General features: G+C 46.5%; 1 protein-coding gene across 1 annotated transcript in view; it reads left to right on the top strand.

Annotated features, from left to right (window-relative positions):
- The window catches only part of LOC136435927 (twitchin-like), a 45,947-nt gene that overhangs the window by 17,576 nt on the left and 11,966 nt on the right, over window positions 1-16,405 (top strand). The window contains exons 13-28 of the mRNA XM_066429636.1: window positions 475-685; window positions 1,377-1,658; window positions 2,038-2,412; window positions 2,752-3,069; window positions 3,614-3,916; window positions 4,371-4,682; window positions 5,887-6,189; window positions 7,193-7,504; window positions 8,028-8,337; window positions 8,510-8,532; window positions 8,856-9,158; window positions 9,575-9,806; window positions 10,300-10,385; window positions 12,834-13,202; window positions 13,679-14,008; window positions 14,555-14,935. Of these exons, the coding sequence (XP_066285733.1) occupies window positions 475-685; window positions 1,377-1,658; window positions 2,038-2,412; window positions 2,752-3,069; window positions 3,614-3,916; window positions 4,371-4,682; window positions 5,887-6,189; window positions 7,193-7,504; window positions 8,028-8,337; window positions 8,510-8,532; window positions 8,856-9,158; window positions 9,575-9,806; window positions 10,300-10,385; window positions 12,834-13,202; window positions 13,679-14,008; window positions 14,555-14,935 (4,450 nt within the window). The remainder of the gene's footprint in view (window positions 1-474; window positions 686-1,376; window positions 1,659-2,037; window positions 2,413-2,751; window positions 3,070-3,613; window positions 3,917-4,370; window positions 4,683-5,886; window positions 6,190-7,192; window positions 7,505-8,027; window positions 8,338-8,509; window positions 8,533-8,855; window positions 9,159-9,574; window positions 9,807-10,299; window positions 10,386-12,833; window positions 13,203-13,678; window positions 14,009-14,554; window positions 14,936-16,405) is intronic.

Below are 16,405 nucleotides of genomic sequence, written 5' to 3'. Positions count from 1 at the left end.
GGTCTCATTTGATTTGAAACCAATATTGACTCATGCCGCTACATGGGCAGCCTCAGTAACTCTTTACAATACAATGTTGCAGCTACTTATATATATAAGCCCCTTGGACAAGCACGTCGCCAGATCTAGAACATAATGCGTATACGGCAATTTAAACCTTATAACTGCCGAATCTCTTTTGTTCTCTTTGGTCAACGTTGCATCGGAGAAACAGACGTTGCATAAAATATGTCTTTCGACACAACTAATTGAACCTACATGCGAGGTATCAATCTTAAATACGCGAACACGACTTTAAACGCTTACGTTCTGGTTACGTGCTTCTTGGACATAAATGAAACTGTAATTGTCAAATCCCGCTAAGTAACGCGAGAGAAAAAAAGCCACAAGGATATTTGAGTTGCAATTTGCATTACCGTTGCCAAATTTTGGTACTTGCAAATTATCATATGTACAATCTGTTTCCTGTAACAGTCTGAAGATGTCGACGAGTACATCTTGGAAATGCGAGAAGACAGGAGGTCCGAGTGGAAGACGGACGTCGTGAAGACGCGGGACGCGCAGTGCGAGGTGCCGGGCCTGGCGGCGGACACGCCGTACCGCTTCCGCGTGCGGGCCGTTAAGGACGACGTGGTGGGAGACCCGAGCAGCGTGTCCGACCCCATCTACACACGGAGACCTAAAGGTGATAATTTTTGTTTTATTTCTGTTTCCTTTATACAGGGTAGGCACGCTCAGTGCTTAACACACTGCTTTAACAGGCGTGCCCTGTACGGAATAACATAAAAGAATGTCATAAACAAAGAAATATGAGAAACTAATGAACAAAAAACAACCCAAAATAACAATATATACAAAATCGAGCGTCAAAATCCGAATCATATATCTTAAATCAAAGTCGATGTCGCAGGCCGGGTCTGGAGGTCAGAGATCGGCAGTAATGTTTTAGTAGCTTCTTGAAAGTTCGAATTCTTTTTGGGCTAAATTGTGCATTTGGCGAATTTTTGACCGATCTCAGTCTCGGCTCTCTTCAAGAAAACTGACCCACTCATTTCTAACACGTGACCTTACAGAAACGTGACGTCAGTGGTAGGTCAAAGGTACCAGAAAGTCTATATCGCCCATCGTCCCTAAATATGTTGTTCTATTGATGTTGCTTTCATTGGGTGATGCTTGTGACCAGTGAACATGCTTCGAGTGCGAATGGACGAAAACGGTCTAGGGTTAAGTTGGACAAAGGCCTAGAAATACGCCAATCTTGTGTATCATAGACACTTCTTTTTATTTCCATATCCTGCGCTTCCTTCTTACGAAATGAATTTTGACTGCCATAGTGCCATTGAGTTTGCTCATAACCTGTCCTTTCTTAAACATAGTTCCAACAGCGGGAAAACCACAGGCTTCAAAGATCACAGACGACAGTCTATCGCTGACCTGGCCTGTGCCCCCGAAATCACAACCAGGACCCGGCATAACCGGATATGACGTAGAATGTCGACGAGACGATTCTGATGACTGGAAATACAAGACGTCTTGCAAGGAGCCTCCCGTGAAGATCGAAGATCTGGAGTCCGCCACGGCCTACCGATTCAGGACGCGCGCCAAAACCAAGTACGAGAAGGGCGACTTCAGCGAGGAGTCAGATCGGGTTGTCACTGGTAAGTCTCAAGCTTATGTGAACGACTCTGATTGGCTGTAGTGTGCCTGTCCCGTCATGCGTTAGCTCAAAAGGACCACCAAATATAGATATGGCGTTGCCCTTGCGATCATTGGAAAATGTTATGCCTTATTAGAAGTATCATGCACCATACGTAGAATGTGTTAGCCACGGAACATTGTAACTACGATACTTTGCAGATGAATACAGTTGTCGGTTACTCTTTTCAACGTTGCCAAACTACATACACTTAGTGCATGGTTGAAAAGACTGTTTTCAAAGGCTAACATCTGGCTTGAAACTTCACGGATTGTTATAGATGATAGGTATGGGGCCAGGATGTGTTCTTACTGTAAGTTGAAAATGATTTTTTTTCATAGATCGTGGTTCTCAGTCGCCCATGAAGGCCATCAGCATCAACCCCGACTCCCTCCAGGACGACGGCCCGACCATTCAGCCGCCGGGGAAGCCCTCGGCCTACGACGTCGGCGACAGGGACGCCAAGGTCCGCTGGCCCGCCTTACCGGACGGTAGCGAGACCAGGAACGACAACCTGATAGGCTACGACGTAGAGATGCAAGAGGAAGGGGACAACGACTGGAAGGACGTGATTAAAGGCACCAAATCCAACAAGTGCTACGTCCGTGACCTGAAGCGGGAATCGCGGTACTACTTCCGGGTCAAGGCGAACACGATTCTTGGGGAGAGCGACCATGGAGAATCATCGGATGTCGTCATCACCACAGGAAACCAAGGTAAAGGGAACATGAATCATGTAGCATTGTGAGAAGCAGTGTGCCTGGCCCTTTTTCACTTATCAAAAAGCAATCGAACGATTTATCAGAACATTCGGCTCTGTCAGTGGTGCTGAAACGTTTGTTACTTTCTTCATGGTACTTGGAATTTTTTTTATGTTTTCAAAGAAAAAAATAACACATATCGTTATTTGGAAAAGAGCAAAAATCTAGCAAATTCATCAAAAAATCTAAAGGAATTGTTTTCTTAATTTCATTAAAACGTTTCTGCCCTTCATGCTCTATCCTGACGCGCACCTTAATCTAAAAGGCAGTGTTATTTTCATCTTCAATAAATAGAGCGAGAGGACGATTCCATTCCGTCGCCTGGAAAACCCGAGTTCTGGGACGTCGAAGAGACGGAGGCCAAACTGAAATGGCCGGCATTGGCGGACGGAAGTGACTGGAGGAACGACGGCATCACCGGATATGACGTGGAGATGAAGAAGGACGAAGACGACGACTGGGTCTCAGCCGCCAAGGGCGTGAACAAGACGAAGTGCCAGGTCGTGGGGCTGAACCCCGCCACGCGATATTTCTTCCGCGTGCGAGCTCTAAAGGGGAAGAGAGAAAGCGAGCCTGGAGACGTGGAGGTTGTCGTGACGCAAGGGAAGAAAGGTAGGTTTCTAGTTTGGAGCCATGTACAGTACAGTGGCACCTAGTCTCTTAGTCAAATAGCCTCAAACAATAGGCCAATTTCAGATCTGGTCTCACATCACTCTCGCGAGAGGCAACATTATTCTCGCGAGAGGCAACATTATTCTCGCGAGAGCCAACATATTCTCGCGAGAGCCAACATTATTCTCTCGAGAGCCGACATTATTCTCGCGATAGCCGACATTATTCTCGCGAGAACCGACATTATTCTCGCGAGAGCCGACATTATTCTCGCGAGAGCCGACATTATTCTCGCGAAAGCCGACATAATTCTCGCTCGCGATAAGCTCTCGAGAGATCGAGACCAAAGTTGGACGGGATCTGCAAATCGGTCATTTTGTAGGCTAGGAGGGGAACATTTTTAGTTAAATGTGCCCGTTAAATGGCAAATACAAACAGAAACCCCAGTAGGGTTATTTGAGAAGCAGACTGTTTAATGAGTTTATCCGTTGTTGGCCTTGAAAGGGTATAGCATCTATTGATGTTCCGTGTGTATTTATTTCAGGGATTCCTCCTCCGGGTAAGCCAGTAGCATGGGACGTACAAGAGGAGCAGTGCAAGCTGCAGTGGCCTGTTTTCATCGACGGTGGGGACGAGAGGAACGACACAACCGGATATGACGTCGAGATGAGAAAAGAGGAGGAAGAGGATTGGGTCTCTACCGCGAAGGGCGTGAAGAGAAACAAGTGCCTCGTTATGGGATTACATCCGGGTAACCGCTACTACTTCCGTGCTCAAGCCGTCACTGAACTTGGGGAGAGCGAGCCTGGACCACCATCCGATGTCGTCATCACTCCAGGAAAGAAAGGTAAGATATCGTTACGATCACAATCCCAATGGATCCTTCCAGTCAAACACCATATCGAACATATAGATCCCCCTGTTCTTTTCAATCCTACTCGGTGAATACAGCCGTCTACAAAGAAGGCATAGCATTTTTCTTTGGTGCTCTGAAAGGGTTTCGGAGCCAAACAAAGCTCAACAGAAGTCAGTCTGTATTATCGACAGCCAAGCGGATGCGGCCGTTTTTGTCTGTGAAGGGCTGTTTTTGACCGAGGAGTTCGAAAAAGAACAGGGGGCGGGGCTTATGGTGTTCGACTGGAACGGCCCACTGAAACCTCTGTACCTATTACAGCATTATGGTTCTGGTAGAAAGCAACCTCACGTTGTGTACATGTAACGGTCTTTCCTTATGGTAAATGAATGCATCGAGCACAACGACGTCTCTATCGAAAGGTATTGACAGTCTTTACACGTTACAGGGAGGGATGTTCCCCCACCTGGCAAACCTGCTGCCTGGGACACCGAAGAGACACAAACCAAACTGTGGTGGCCCGCCCTGGCCAACGGAAGTGACGTCAGGGATGACGACATCACCGGATATGACGTCGAGATGAGGGAAGAGGGAGAAGACGAGTGGCAGTCAGCAGCCAAAGGAGTGAAGAAGACGAAGTGTAGAGTGGTGGGGCTGAAGCCGGGCACGAAGTACCGCTTCAGGGCGAGGGCTGAGACGGAGGACAACGAGAGCGAGCCGAGCGAAGAGTCGGACCTTGTCATCACCCGATCACAGAAACGTGAGTTCGCAGCGTTTGGAAGAAGTGTTCAAAAGCTATCATTTATTAGGAATGCAGTGTAGAATTTAAACAAAAATGACATCGGATACGGAGAGGCTCCTTCAACATTGCATTAGCTTTAGCCTTTAAGTACCAGAGTTATAAACCAAGGATTGGTGTGTTCAAAAATTCGTATTTCCCGAGAACCATAGTAGAATGGAACTCGTTGTCATCAGATGCTGTAAGAACACCTTCACTTAATAGCTTCAAAGAACGATTGCAGTCAGATGTGCAAAAGTTAGGTGTGACAGGCCGCACAGTGTAACATAACCAGCTGCTGCCTCGCCGCGTGCCTGCGAAGCTGGTGTGTTACGCCGATGGGCGGTTATACCGGCTATACAGATACAGATACAGATTAGCTATCAACAGTCCTTTTCTTTCCAATTCTGAAAACACCAAAATATTACTTAATGTTCAATCATTTCTTAATTTATTTATTTATTTGGAAGTGTAACAAGACACTACACGGTCTCTCAGGCAGCATGAAATTACATATCTCTTATATATCCTACCGGTTTTCAACATGGAATGATAAAGTTACCTGTTTATAATTCACATATTTCATATGAATTTTGCTTACCTACGGTGTATCTTATATTATTTTCTTATTTTTGGCTTTGCTCTCAGTGTTTGTTTGTTTGTTTGCCTGTATCTGTTTGATTGTATTTTGTTTATATCCTTTGTTTCGATGACGACACTAACATAAGCCACCAGCTTGAGTATGTCGTCTTCAAGTCCTGCAATTAAGTGTCATTTAATAAAAAGTAACAATCCATGGTTTTAGATACGTCACAGAGTGACGTTCGTCGAATGTAAATGGAGCAGTCGCCATCAGGATTCTCCTAGCAAAGCTGGTGTGAAAAGTCTCCCTCTCACTGGACCCGCGGCACGCTGGCGGCGCCGCTGCGTCCTAAACTGGATTTGTGTTACCCTTGACTTTATGATGGGAATATCATTCAAAACGTACAAGTATGACCAAAAAGACAACAAAACACACAAAACTTAAAAATATTCATTTTTTGTCGATGAAATTCGTTGAGTGCTTTGTCAGTTTGATCGGCCGCAGCGACGCCGCAAGCGTGCCGCGGGTCCAGTGAGAGGGTGGCTTAATGCAATACAACTGAGATGACATTTTTGTTGTTGTTGTTGTTGTTGTTGTTTACAGCCGCACCACCTGGTAAACCCGAAGCGTGGGACGTCGAAGAGGAGGAGACGAAGCTCCGCTGGCCCGCCCTGCCGGACGGAAGTGACAACAGAGATGACGGCGTCATCGCGTATGATGTCGAGATGACAGAAGACGGCAAGGACGACTGGAAGACTGTGGTGACCTCCGTCAACGACAACAAGTGCAAACTGATTGGTTTATCCGGCGGAACCAATTATCGCTTCCGGGTCACAGCCATCGGGAAAGAGCTGAGGAGCGACCCGGGCGAGGTCTCTGACCTCGTGGAAACGCCAATCATCAAGAGTAAGGAATCAAACTTGAATTGTTGATATGATACGGTTGCTTTCGCCAAAAAAAAGTCTAGGGACACGAGATTTTATGGACAAAGTACTTTTTCTGTACCCTCCAAGCAGAGTGTGTCCGGCTGGTTTTTGACTTGTTTTTAGGAGTTCTTGTCAGGCTTTCTATTTTGTTTCTTTTTTTTAATGCCAAACCACATTTAAAAAGAAAACGAGAAAAATAAAAAGCCCGACAAAAACGCCCCAAAACACGTCAAAAACAGCCGGACCCACTCCTCTGCTTGGAAAATACTTTTTCTGCTGAAAAGACGTAACCTGTGAAAGGGGACATCTATATCTCTATGTACATTGCTTGGGATACAGAAAGATCTTATGAATGCAGTCGCTCTACATCCCATACAGCAGATCCTTCCGCATGCTGGGGAAAATGGGAGAACTGTGGGTAATCATAGAATGCAGGGGGGCAAGCTAAATCATGAAAACGGACACAATACGCATGCGCAACACATGCATTGTCGTGGTAATGTGTAAATGTCTCTTGCGTTACCCACATTTCCGTTATCCGGAATATGACTTCCTATACGGTCCTCTCCAAAGCCGTAAATAAGAACAGCGAGGTCGTGTGCCGCAACGGCAAAGCGTTCAGCTCAGAACAAAGTGGTCCCGGGTTCGAATCCTACTTGTCATGTCACCGATCTTGTGCCCTTGGGAAAGGCACTTTACACGACTTTCCTCACTCCACCCAGGTGTAAATGGGTACCTGACTTCGGTTGCGGAAGGTCGTATTGAGGTCACCTGGTGGCGCCGAATGGCAGCCGCCCAGACCCTTGCGACAGTTCCACAAAATGCAAGTGTGGATAGAATATGCATATGTTGTGTATTATGCGAAACCTGTAAGCCCTGCATCAATTCAGCACTAAAAAGGCTGCCATTGTGGGTAATTTCTGACCAATAGAAATTTAAAAAAAAAAAAAAAAATTAAATACGACGTTTTCTTCCGTTCACAGAGTCCATAACACCTCCGGGCAAACCCGAGGCCTACGACACTGAGGAGACCGAGACCAAGCTGAGCTGGCCCGCCCTGGAGGACGGCAGCAAGTACCGCGACGATAACGTCACCCGATACGAGGTAGAGATGAGGGAAGACGGCGCGGAGGAGTGGCACGATGCCGCCAAGGGTGTGGATGACACCAAGTGTAAGATAACGGGACTGCAGCCTGCGACCAAGTACTACTTCCGGGTCAGGGCAGGAACGGACGACGGGGAGGAGAGCGAACCGGGGAAGGAGTCTGACGTCATAGAAACTCCCGCCACAAGAAGTAAGGAGAATACCTTTCTTGATCTTAGGAGCGAAAGGACGCCTGCTACAATGTACTATAAAACTATTCTCATGCTCCACCTACCCTTCGAAACTCGACGATTTTGTTCAAATTAGCAAGTTCACAGTTCCACGTGAGCATGTGCATTGTGGTCTAAAGTCAAAGATTAAGGTGGCATGAATATAAAGAAAGGTCCTTACACTAACAATACATCACGACTGCGTATGCGCACTTGGAACCGTGTACTTGCTTATCAACCAGTCTAAACGGAGGTTGCGCCTAATATCCACAGTCGTGTGTTGAAACCCCACGTGCAGGTTTTTGATCGATGCCAATTAATTTCATTACAATCTTTCCCCTGTGATTGGTTATCATGAGCATGATTATGTCGTTTGCACAGTCGTGTGTTGAAAGCTCGCGCTCTTATTGGCCAATCTGTAGGTTTTTGATCGATGCCAATTAATTTCATTACAATCTTTCCCCTGTGATTGGTGACCATGCTTATTAATTATGACGTTGGCAGAGTCCATCGACCCTCCCGGTAAACCCGTGGCCTGGGACGTGGAGAAGACGGAGACCAAGCTGAAGTGGCCGGTGCTTCCCGACGGGAGCTACCGGCGAGACGACGGCATCACCGAGTACGAGGTGGAGATGAGGGAAGAGGACGAGCCGGACGGGTGGAGGGATGCCGCAAAGGGAGTGAAGGGGTACAAGTGTAAGATCAAGGGGCTGAACCCGGGGACGCGGTACCGGTTCCGCGCACGCGCGATCTCGGACATCGGCCAGAGTGAACCTGGAGAAGAATCGGACGTCGTGGAAACCCGTGGTGGTACGTTTGATTTTCCCGTATTATTCTTGTCGCATTGTCCAATTGACCTCTTGCCAATTACAGGGGCCATTTTGAATTTCCTGGGACCATGCACCAAAACGAGGCTGCAGTTGGTGCTCCCTACTTATAAGCCTGCATTACAGTATACGCATGCCACCTTTGGAATTTCCCCTTAGAGGAGCGAAAGTTGCCATCGAAGGTAGCATACCTATACTATTACCCTTCCCTAGTTATAGACAATTACATTTGTATAATTTAGATAAGCAGCTTTTATACCTATTTTGTACACTGTTCTTTTATGTATGTTATTTGCATTTAGCCTTCGGGCATGAATTTGCAATAAACTTATTATTATTATACAGGCTTATAAGTGGGGAGCACCAACTGCAGCCTCGTTTCGGTGAGTGTGCGCATCGTGGTCTAAAAAGGGGATTCGAACCCGGGACCGCTGGGTTCTGGGCCCAAAACCCTGCCGTTACGCCACACGACCCAACTTTATTTTTGTCTTTGGTGCCTTGGCAGATATGATAGACCCACCCGGCAAGCCAGAAGCCTACGATGTCCAGACCAACGAGATGAAGCTTTGGTGGCACGCGCACGAGAACGGAAGGGACGACAGAGACGACGGCGTCACCGGATATGACGTCGAGATGAGGCAGGAGGGATCCGACCAATGGCAGTGCGTGGCCAAGAGTGTGGAGGACACCAAGTGTAAGCTGAAGGGCATTGCTGGACCGGATAAGAAGTTATGGTTCCGGGTCAGGGCTTTGAAAAATGACCTTGCCAGCGAACCAGGAGAGGAATCAGATGTCGTCACAATACCAGGTACGTCGATTATATCTTTGAAGACCTCCTCTCCCATTTATGATTATTTTCAATTCATTTTCATAAACACATTACCAAATGTCTTCCTGAATAGACTCCCCTTTCCAAACTCCGGCGCCATTTTGGATCTGCTCTCGCGGGAGCTTAACCTTCCGCGAGCGCGCGTGATTTGAGCACGAGAGCGGTAAGAGCACGGGAGCGGTATAAGCTAAACAATGGCGTCCCCAATATAAAGCAGTGTCAAGTCATCTTCGGTGGGGAGATGTTCTCCTCCTCGGTGAAATTAATATTCGTAGATATATAAGCATGCCACAAGTAGATAGCATTGTGGTCACTTGGACTCGATATCAACCAGTAATAAACAAGCGCTCATATTCAGTTTGATTAACATATTTTGGCGTCTACTTTTCAAATAGATGGCATCCCACCGACCGGGAAACCGGAAGCATGGGACGTGGAAGAAACCCGGACTAAGCTCCGCTGGCCCGCCCTGGCGGACGGAAGTGACGTCAGGTATGACGACATCACCGGATATGACGTCGAGATGAGAGAAGAGGGAAGCTCCAAGTGGAACGAGGCAGCCAAAGGCGTGAAGAAGAACAAGTGTAAGGTGCTAGGTCTGGAGCCCGGGAGACACTACTACTTCAGGTAAGGGGAGGTACTCTTTCGCAAAAGTGCAGTTTTTGCTGATATACGCTCCTAGAAATATGGAGACGGTCTATCTATATCTGAATATGAAAATGTAAAAATTTTTTAATTTTTTTAAATATTAACCCCCTGTACATACCCCCTGAAGTTTGTACCATGACTATGTTCTAAACAAGTATAAAGGTATGCTGGCAAACATACGTAATGCCTTAAAATACAAGTATTTTAAGGTAAGAAGACATTCATGTAAATGTCTGAACCCCAAATCTATTCTCAACACAGAGATAGGTATTCCAAAATCGCCCCCATTGCAATAATGGACTTGTCCCATTACAACATGTACAAACTTCAAGGGGTATGTACAGGGGGGTTAGACTCCAATGATTGCCCAAATTTGGTGACTTTGTGATTTTTGTGCTTAGATAGACCATATCCATCTTTTGAAATGCGTATTTTACAAAGTTGGAATTAATGCCCCCCCCCCCTACTTCAGGGTGCAGGCCATGAGAGGGGACGAGGAGAGCGAACACAGCGAACCGTCCAATGTCGTCATCACCCCCGGGCAACGGACAGACACTGGTAGGAATATAGTTCGTAATAGTTGTAAAAAAGATTTGCATGTTATAGTAACAATTATATCTGAATAGACCTCTTGCCAATTACAGCGGCCATTTTGAATTTCCTGGGACCATGCACCAAAACGAGGTTGCAATTGGTGCTCCCTACTTATAAGCCTGTATTACAGTATAAGTATGCCACATTTTGTATTTCACCTTAGAGGAGCGAAAGTTGCCATCAAAGGTGGCATACCTATACTATTATATAGGCTTATAAGTGGGGGCACCAACTGCAGCCTCGTTTTGGTGCACGGTCCCGGGAAATTCAAAATGGCCGCTGTAATTGGCAAGAGGTCTATTGCATGTCATAGCACTTTCCACACCTGCACTCCACTTTACTATTCCCTTGGTCTCTTCCGTCTTAGAAAACTCAGACAACTCAGTTATTTTCGTGTCGTTTAATTAAGTAGTATATTTTCAACGTAAGATACTAGTAACCGGCTATGCAGCCAACTTTCTCTTGTAATGTTGATGCAAGAAGAGTGATTCAAACTTTACAAATCTCGTCTCCAAATGCCTGTGCTGACGAAAATGCTATGCTATTCTAGTCTGAAAACAAAGACCTTTTTTTAACTTGGGTTAAAAGCTTACCTTTGGCCATGGACTGGTCTGTTTGTCCCATTAAAAAAATTGAAAACTTGAAGAGGACAAGCAAGTGCCACAAGTGATAATCACTACCCTGGACAACGACGTCCTAGTGGGCGGGGCTTCGGACGAACCGCCTGTCAATCAACACATCGAACCTCCCGGCATGCCGTTCGCCTGGGATGTCGAAGCTGTGACTCTCAAGTTGCGCTGGACTCCTCTGTGGAACTGTACTGAGGAAAGGAACGACCAAATCACCGGGTACCAAATCGAGAAGCAAGAAGGCGACGCAAAGGAATGGGCACTGTCGGCGTCACGGTGTGTGAAGTCGAAATGCAGGCTTCGGGGGTTGAAGCCGGCGACGCAGTATCGCTTCCGGGTCATAGCCGTGAAGGCTGACGGGAAAAGCCATCCAGGGCGACCATCTGAAGTCATCACGACTCCGTCGCTAGGTAACATGGCATGCCGCGAACCAGCAGTGAAACTCTACTAATGCTTGTCGTTTTATATGACAATGCAACAATGGAATCTATTCATCGTGCGTAAGAATATTATAATGCATCTCATGTGTCACGTGACGTATCGTGTTTTAGCTTTTTTTTTGCGGACAGACTTGTGACGACTAGGACAACAGTTTTGGTCCTTTAACCAATCTGTCTTCAATTCCAATATGCCCTCAACAAATACAACTATCTAGACCAAGTACGTATACAATTGGGCAAGCTGAGACAAGCTCCACTGGTGACTGAAGCCAAGACAACTAAGTTATTGCGCAACTGGCCCCTCCACAAGTTTCTCTTAAAGCAGAGAAAGCTCTACTACTGTTGTTTTTGTTTAATACTACGTATATTTGTTCAGCCACTCAATACCTGTCATCATTCATGATTTTACATAGAAAAAAATCGTATCTTGGTATCATATGTGATAACTAGTTACTGTTTAGATGTAACCACCAAATCTTGTGCAACTGAATCTCATCTTTGTCAATGTCGCACCTTTTGCCACGTTCTAGTAGATTCACTGCACTTTCAACTACCAAACACTTAGTGTTCATTAATACCTGGCCTCTTGCCAATTACAGCGGCCATTTTGAATTTCCCGGGGCCATGCTCCAAAATGAGGCCCCCTACTTATGATTAAAAATAAGTCTGTATTACAGTACAAGTATGCCACCTTCGGTATTTCACCTTAAAGGAGCAAACGTTGCCATCAAAGGTATTACCCAGGCATATCTATACTGCTGTACAGGCTTCTAAGTGGGGGCACCAACTGCAGCCTCGTTTTGGTGCACGGCCCTGGGAAGTTCAAAATGGTTGCTATAATTAGCAAGAGGTTTATTCGGAGATGACACCTACCTTACCGTGCGTCTACTTTGTTTACCGACTGTACAAAACAGCACTCTGACATCACAGATGCATGCTTGTGCTTCACATTGCATGGCTCCAATAGCTGCTCATTCTGTTGTTTATATACAGAGCTACCTTTGTTTAAGGTATGTTAGAAATGAGCCGTTTTAATTATGAGGTTATCTCTAACGTATGGAGTGTTTGCACTATGACGTCATATTTGACTATGACGTAAGTATTGTCCGCCATGTTGGGTGGTTAACCCTAGAAGTTGCCAGGTAAATTTGAAATTGGGAGATATAATTACAGTCAGTTAGTCGTGACATAAGTAAGGCATTATACACATGCAGATTTGCAGGTCTGACTCTTTCAGGTTCAACCAACCGGAATGCATGCTGGCAGTGACGTCATGCTTTTAGTATGACGTCATTTTTGCGCGCCATGTTGGAGTACATTCTACGTATTTGTTTCATTTCTAGTTCCTCCGCCCGGTAAACCTGAGGCCTGGGACGTCACGACGACCGAAGCCAAGCTACAATGGTCTGCCCTGGCCGGCGACACGACTTACACCCGGGACGACGACCTGACCGGATATGACGTAGAGATGAAGGAAGAGAGCTGGAGCGAATGGCAGCCGGCCGCCAACGGCGTCCAGAAGAACAAGTGCAAGATCGTGGGGCTGCAGCCGGCGTCGAATTACTACTTCCGGGTCAGGGCGAATACGACTTCCGGAGTAAGTGACTTCGGGGAAGAGTCGCTTGTTGTGGCCACCACGGAAAGAGGGTTCCCGACTGACAACGGCATCACACTCACACCGGTCAAGGAAATCAGGGACGGAGAAGACGACAGTGAGTAGTTTTCGGCATTATTTTGTGAGTGTGAGTGCTCTTAATTTGTTCAAAGTCAAAGGGCTGATAGAGCAATGTTTCAAATAAAGCAAGGAGGTTAGAATATTTGAATAAAGCAATAGCGATAGCAAATAAAGAGCTACACCTTTGTTCCATATTGCATGCATTCTTCGTCAGTTCAAATGACCAATCACCCAGGTCAAGTGACCTAATGCCTTATGGACACGTGACGTCAGCAATAGGTCAAAGGTGCCAAAAAGTCTATACCGTCCGCCGCCCCTGTTGGTGTGTCCTGTACAGTGTCTAAATACTTTGACTTTGTCATTGCACTTTTGTCCTATTGCCAACGTCTTTCCGAATGCAATCTTGTCATATCAGAAGTTTTAAAAGTCTTAAAATCACCATTAAAAGATATTATGTGAAGGGGGTTATCATCTTCACGTATTCATTGTCCTTATCACATTTTCCCATTACAGGCATTCCGCCAACCGGGAAGCCCGAGGCTTGGGACACGGAGGAGACGCAGACCAAACTCCGCTGGCCCGCCCTCGCCGACGGAAGCGACACCAGAAATGACGGCATCACCGGATATGACGTAGAGATGAGGGAGGATGGTAGCTACCAATGGCATTCCGCCGCCAAGGGCATCAAGAAGCCGAAGTGCCGGGTCGTCGGGTTGGAGCCGGGGAGACGATACTTTTTCAGGATCCAGGCGATGAAGGGGTCCGCGGAGAGCACGCACTCGGAGGTCTCTGACGTCGTGGTGACTCCCGGAACGAGAACGGACGTGCGGACACCAGTGGAAGGTATGAGCACCTCTCTGAAGCCCCCCCCCCTCTCACTGGACCCGCGGCACGCTGGCGGCGTCGCTGCGTCCTAAGCTGTGTTACCCTTGACTTTGTAATGGGAATATCATTCAAAACGTACATGTATGACTTAAAAGACAACAAAACACGCAAAGCTTTAAAAGTTTTTTTGTCGATGAAATTCGTTGACATGACTGCTTTGTCAATTTGATCGGCCGCAGCGACGCCGCTAGCGTGCCGTGGGTCCAGTGAGAGGGGGGCTTAACGTCTAGCAATGGCGGGTTTTGTTTTGAGTGAGACTTTTGCTAGCTACTTTTTCGTAAGATGAAAAGAGAAAACGTCTGATTTCGTTTGGGTACATCAGAAATGCCTGTCATCATTCTGCATTCTGGAGACCTATAATATATACATAATTGCAGCCAAGTTTTGCAGCCAATAATTCTATTTTGGTCTATATAATCCATATCATAAGCTCTACTGAGTACAGTACTAGCTCAGTTTACACATATAGATCATGGGCTAACTGTTATTATTTCGTTTGTACAGATATTGTTCGTCCCCCTGGCAAACCCTCTGCCTACGACGTCGACGAAAGAGAGACCAAACTCCGATGGCCCGCCCTGGCCGACGGAAGTGACAGTAGGTATGACGACATCACCGGATATGACGTCGAGATCCTAGAGGAGGGCACGCACCAATGGAAGTCACAGGCAAAGGGTGTGAAAGGTACCAAGTGCCGGGTCATCGGACTAGAACCGGGGACTCTGTACTACTTTAGAGTGCAGGCAATGAAGGGACCGAAGGAAAGTGAACCGTCAGAGATGTCCGACGCCGTGCGCACGCTAGGACGTAAGAGACGGAACTCCGACGACTTGGAGACATTTGCTGGAGGGGACAGGACCGGCAATTCCCCAAGAACTCAGGATGGTGAGTAGGCTGACTAGTTACAGGTTTGCGTAGCAAAACCTTTATTGGATCCATTGGTATGTGGTGGCTTCCATCTTGATTTTGTGACGTCGCAGGGTAGCCATAGAATTTCATTGGGAGGGGTGCTTTTGGGGTCGCTAGCGTTCTCTCTATTTTAACAAGTTACACACAACTATCACACGTTCAACTCAAACAAAAAGAAAAATTCAATACCAATTCATATTCATGAAAAGACCCCGTGATCGTTAACATAGCAAACCTGAAGTATATGTAGCACAAATACTTAACTTTAGTTCAAACTCCAATCAGAAGACAATGAAAACGGAGATTTCGAAGATCTCATTCCTCCGTGAAATATGATCGCATTTTTTGTTTTTGATTGTAATTGATTCATAATGCAAATAAGGTTTTGATTTACATTGCATATGTGTCCATTGATCACTTCCTACCACTCGACGGTGAACGAGACTTGCATGTGTAAAACACATATCTGCGAAAACACAAACAAACTAAAACAGTACCTCCCCATTAATCATTAGCTTCTTCCATTGACCCCATGACCCGGGGTGTCTGTCAGAGTATATGAATGACTAATTCTATCAACTTTGAACTGTACTTCTTGTTACCACCAGGCCGCAACTCTGACATTTTGGCCTTCACTCCCAGTCACCCTGCCACACAAAGAGACACACCGAAAACAATACATGGATGTAGAAACAATGCATCAGTCCCTTGAAAGATGTAAACCGCGTACATGTATACGTAAATTTATCTTTAGCTCAAACCTGTTTAGACATTGCATTCAGTGATAGATATATGCCTTTGTTCATCCCGACATCCGGCGTTGTCGTTGAGAAGAAACAGCTAGTGACTGATGTGGAGTCATATTTCTGCTCCGCCATCTTTTCGCTCCGTGGGGTTGTGTGCGTGCGTGGAGTCAGGGTTAAGCCCCCCCCCCTCTCTCACTGGACCCGCGGCGCGCGTCGCGGCGTCCTAAAACTGGATTTGTGTTAATCTTGACTTTACAATGGGAATATCATTCAAAACTACAAGTATGACCAAAAAGACAACAAAACACACAAAGATTCGTTATTTGTCGGTGAAATTCGTTGAGTGCTTTGTCAATTCGATCGGACGCAGCGACGCCGCCAGCGTGCCGCGGGTCCAATGAGAGGGGGGCTTTAGGGTAGGGGCTAGGGTTATGGTTCAGGCTAAGGATTAGGGCTAGGTTTACGGTTAGGGTCGGTTTGGGTTTGGGTTTAGGTTTAGCCTTTACAGCCCGACCCCTCCTCCCAAAATCCACTCAGAGTTCTGCTTGAAAATGACCACGCCCCACGAGTGTGACGCACTTCTCTCACCTCAGGTATACGGGAAACCCCCAAGCAGTGTTCGGGCAAATAGTTGGCAGGGGCAGAATTTTGGCTTAACACCGTGAATGCCCAACAAAGCCTATCTTGTAGGTCCATCGTG

This window comes from Branchiostoma lanceolatum, chromosome 5 (genome assembly GCF_035083965.1).
Source record: "Branchiostoma lanceolatum isolate klBraLanc5 chromosome 5, klBraLanc5.hap2, whole genome shotgun sequence".
In the NCBI taxonomy this organism is placed as follows: Eukaryota; Metazoa; Chordata; class Leptocardii; order Amphioxiformes; family Branchiostomatidae; genus Branchiostoma; species Branchiostoma lanceolatum.
The sequence above is the reverse complement of the archived record's forward strand: the minus strand, read 5'-3'. Positions and strand labels throughout refer to the sequence as shown.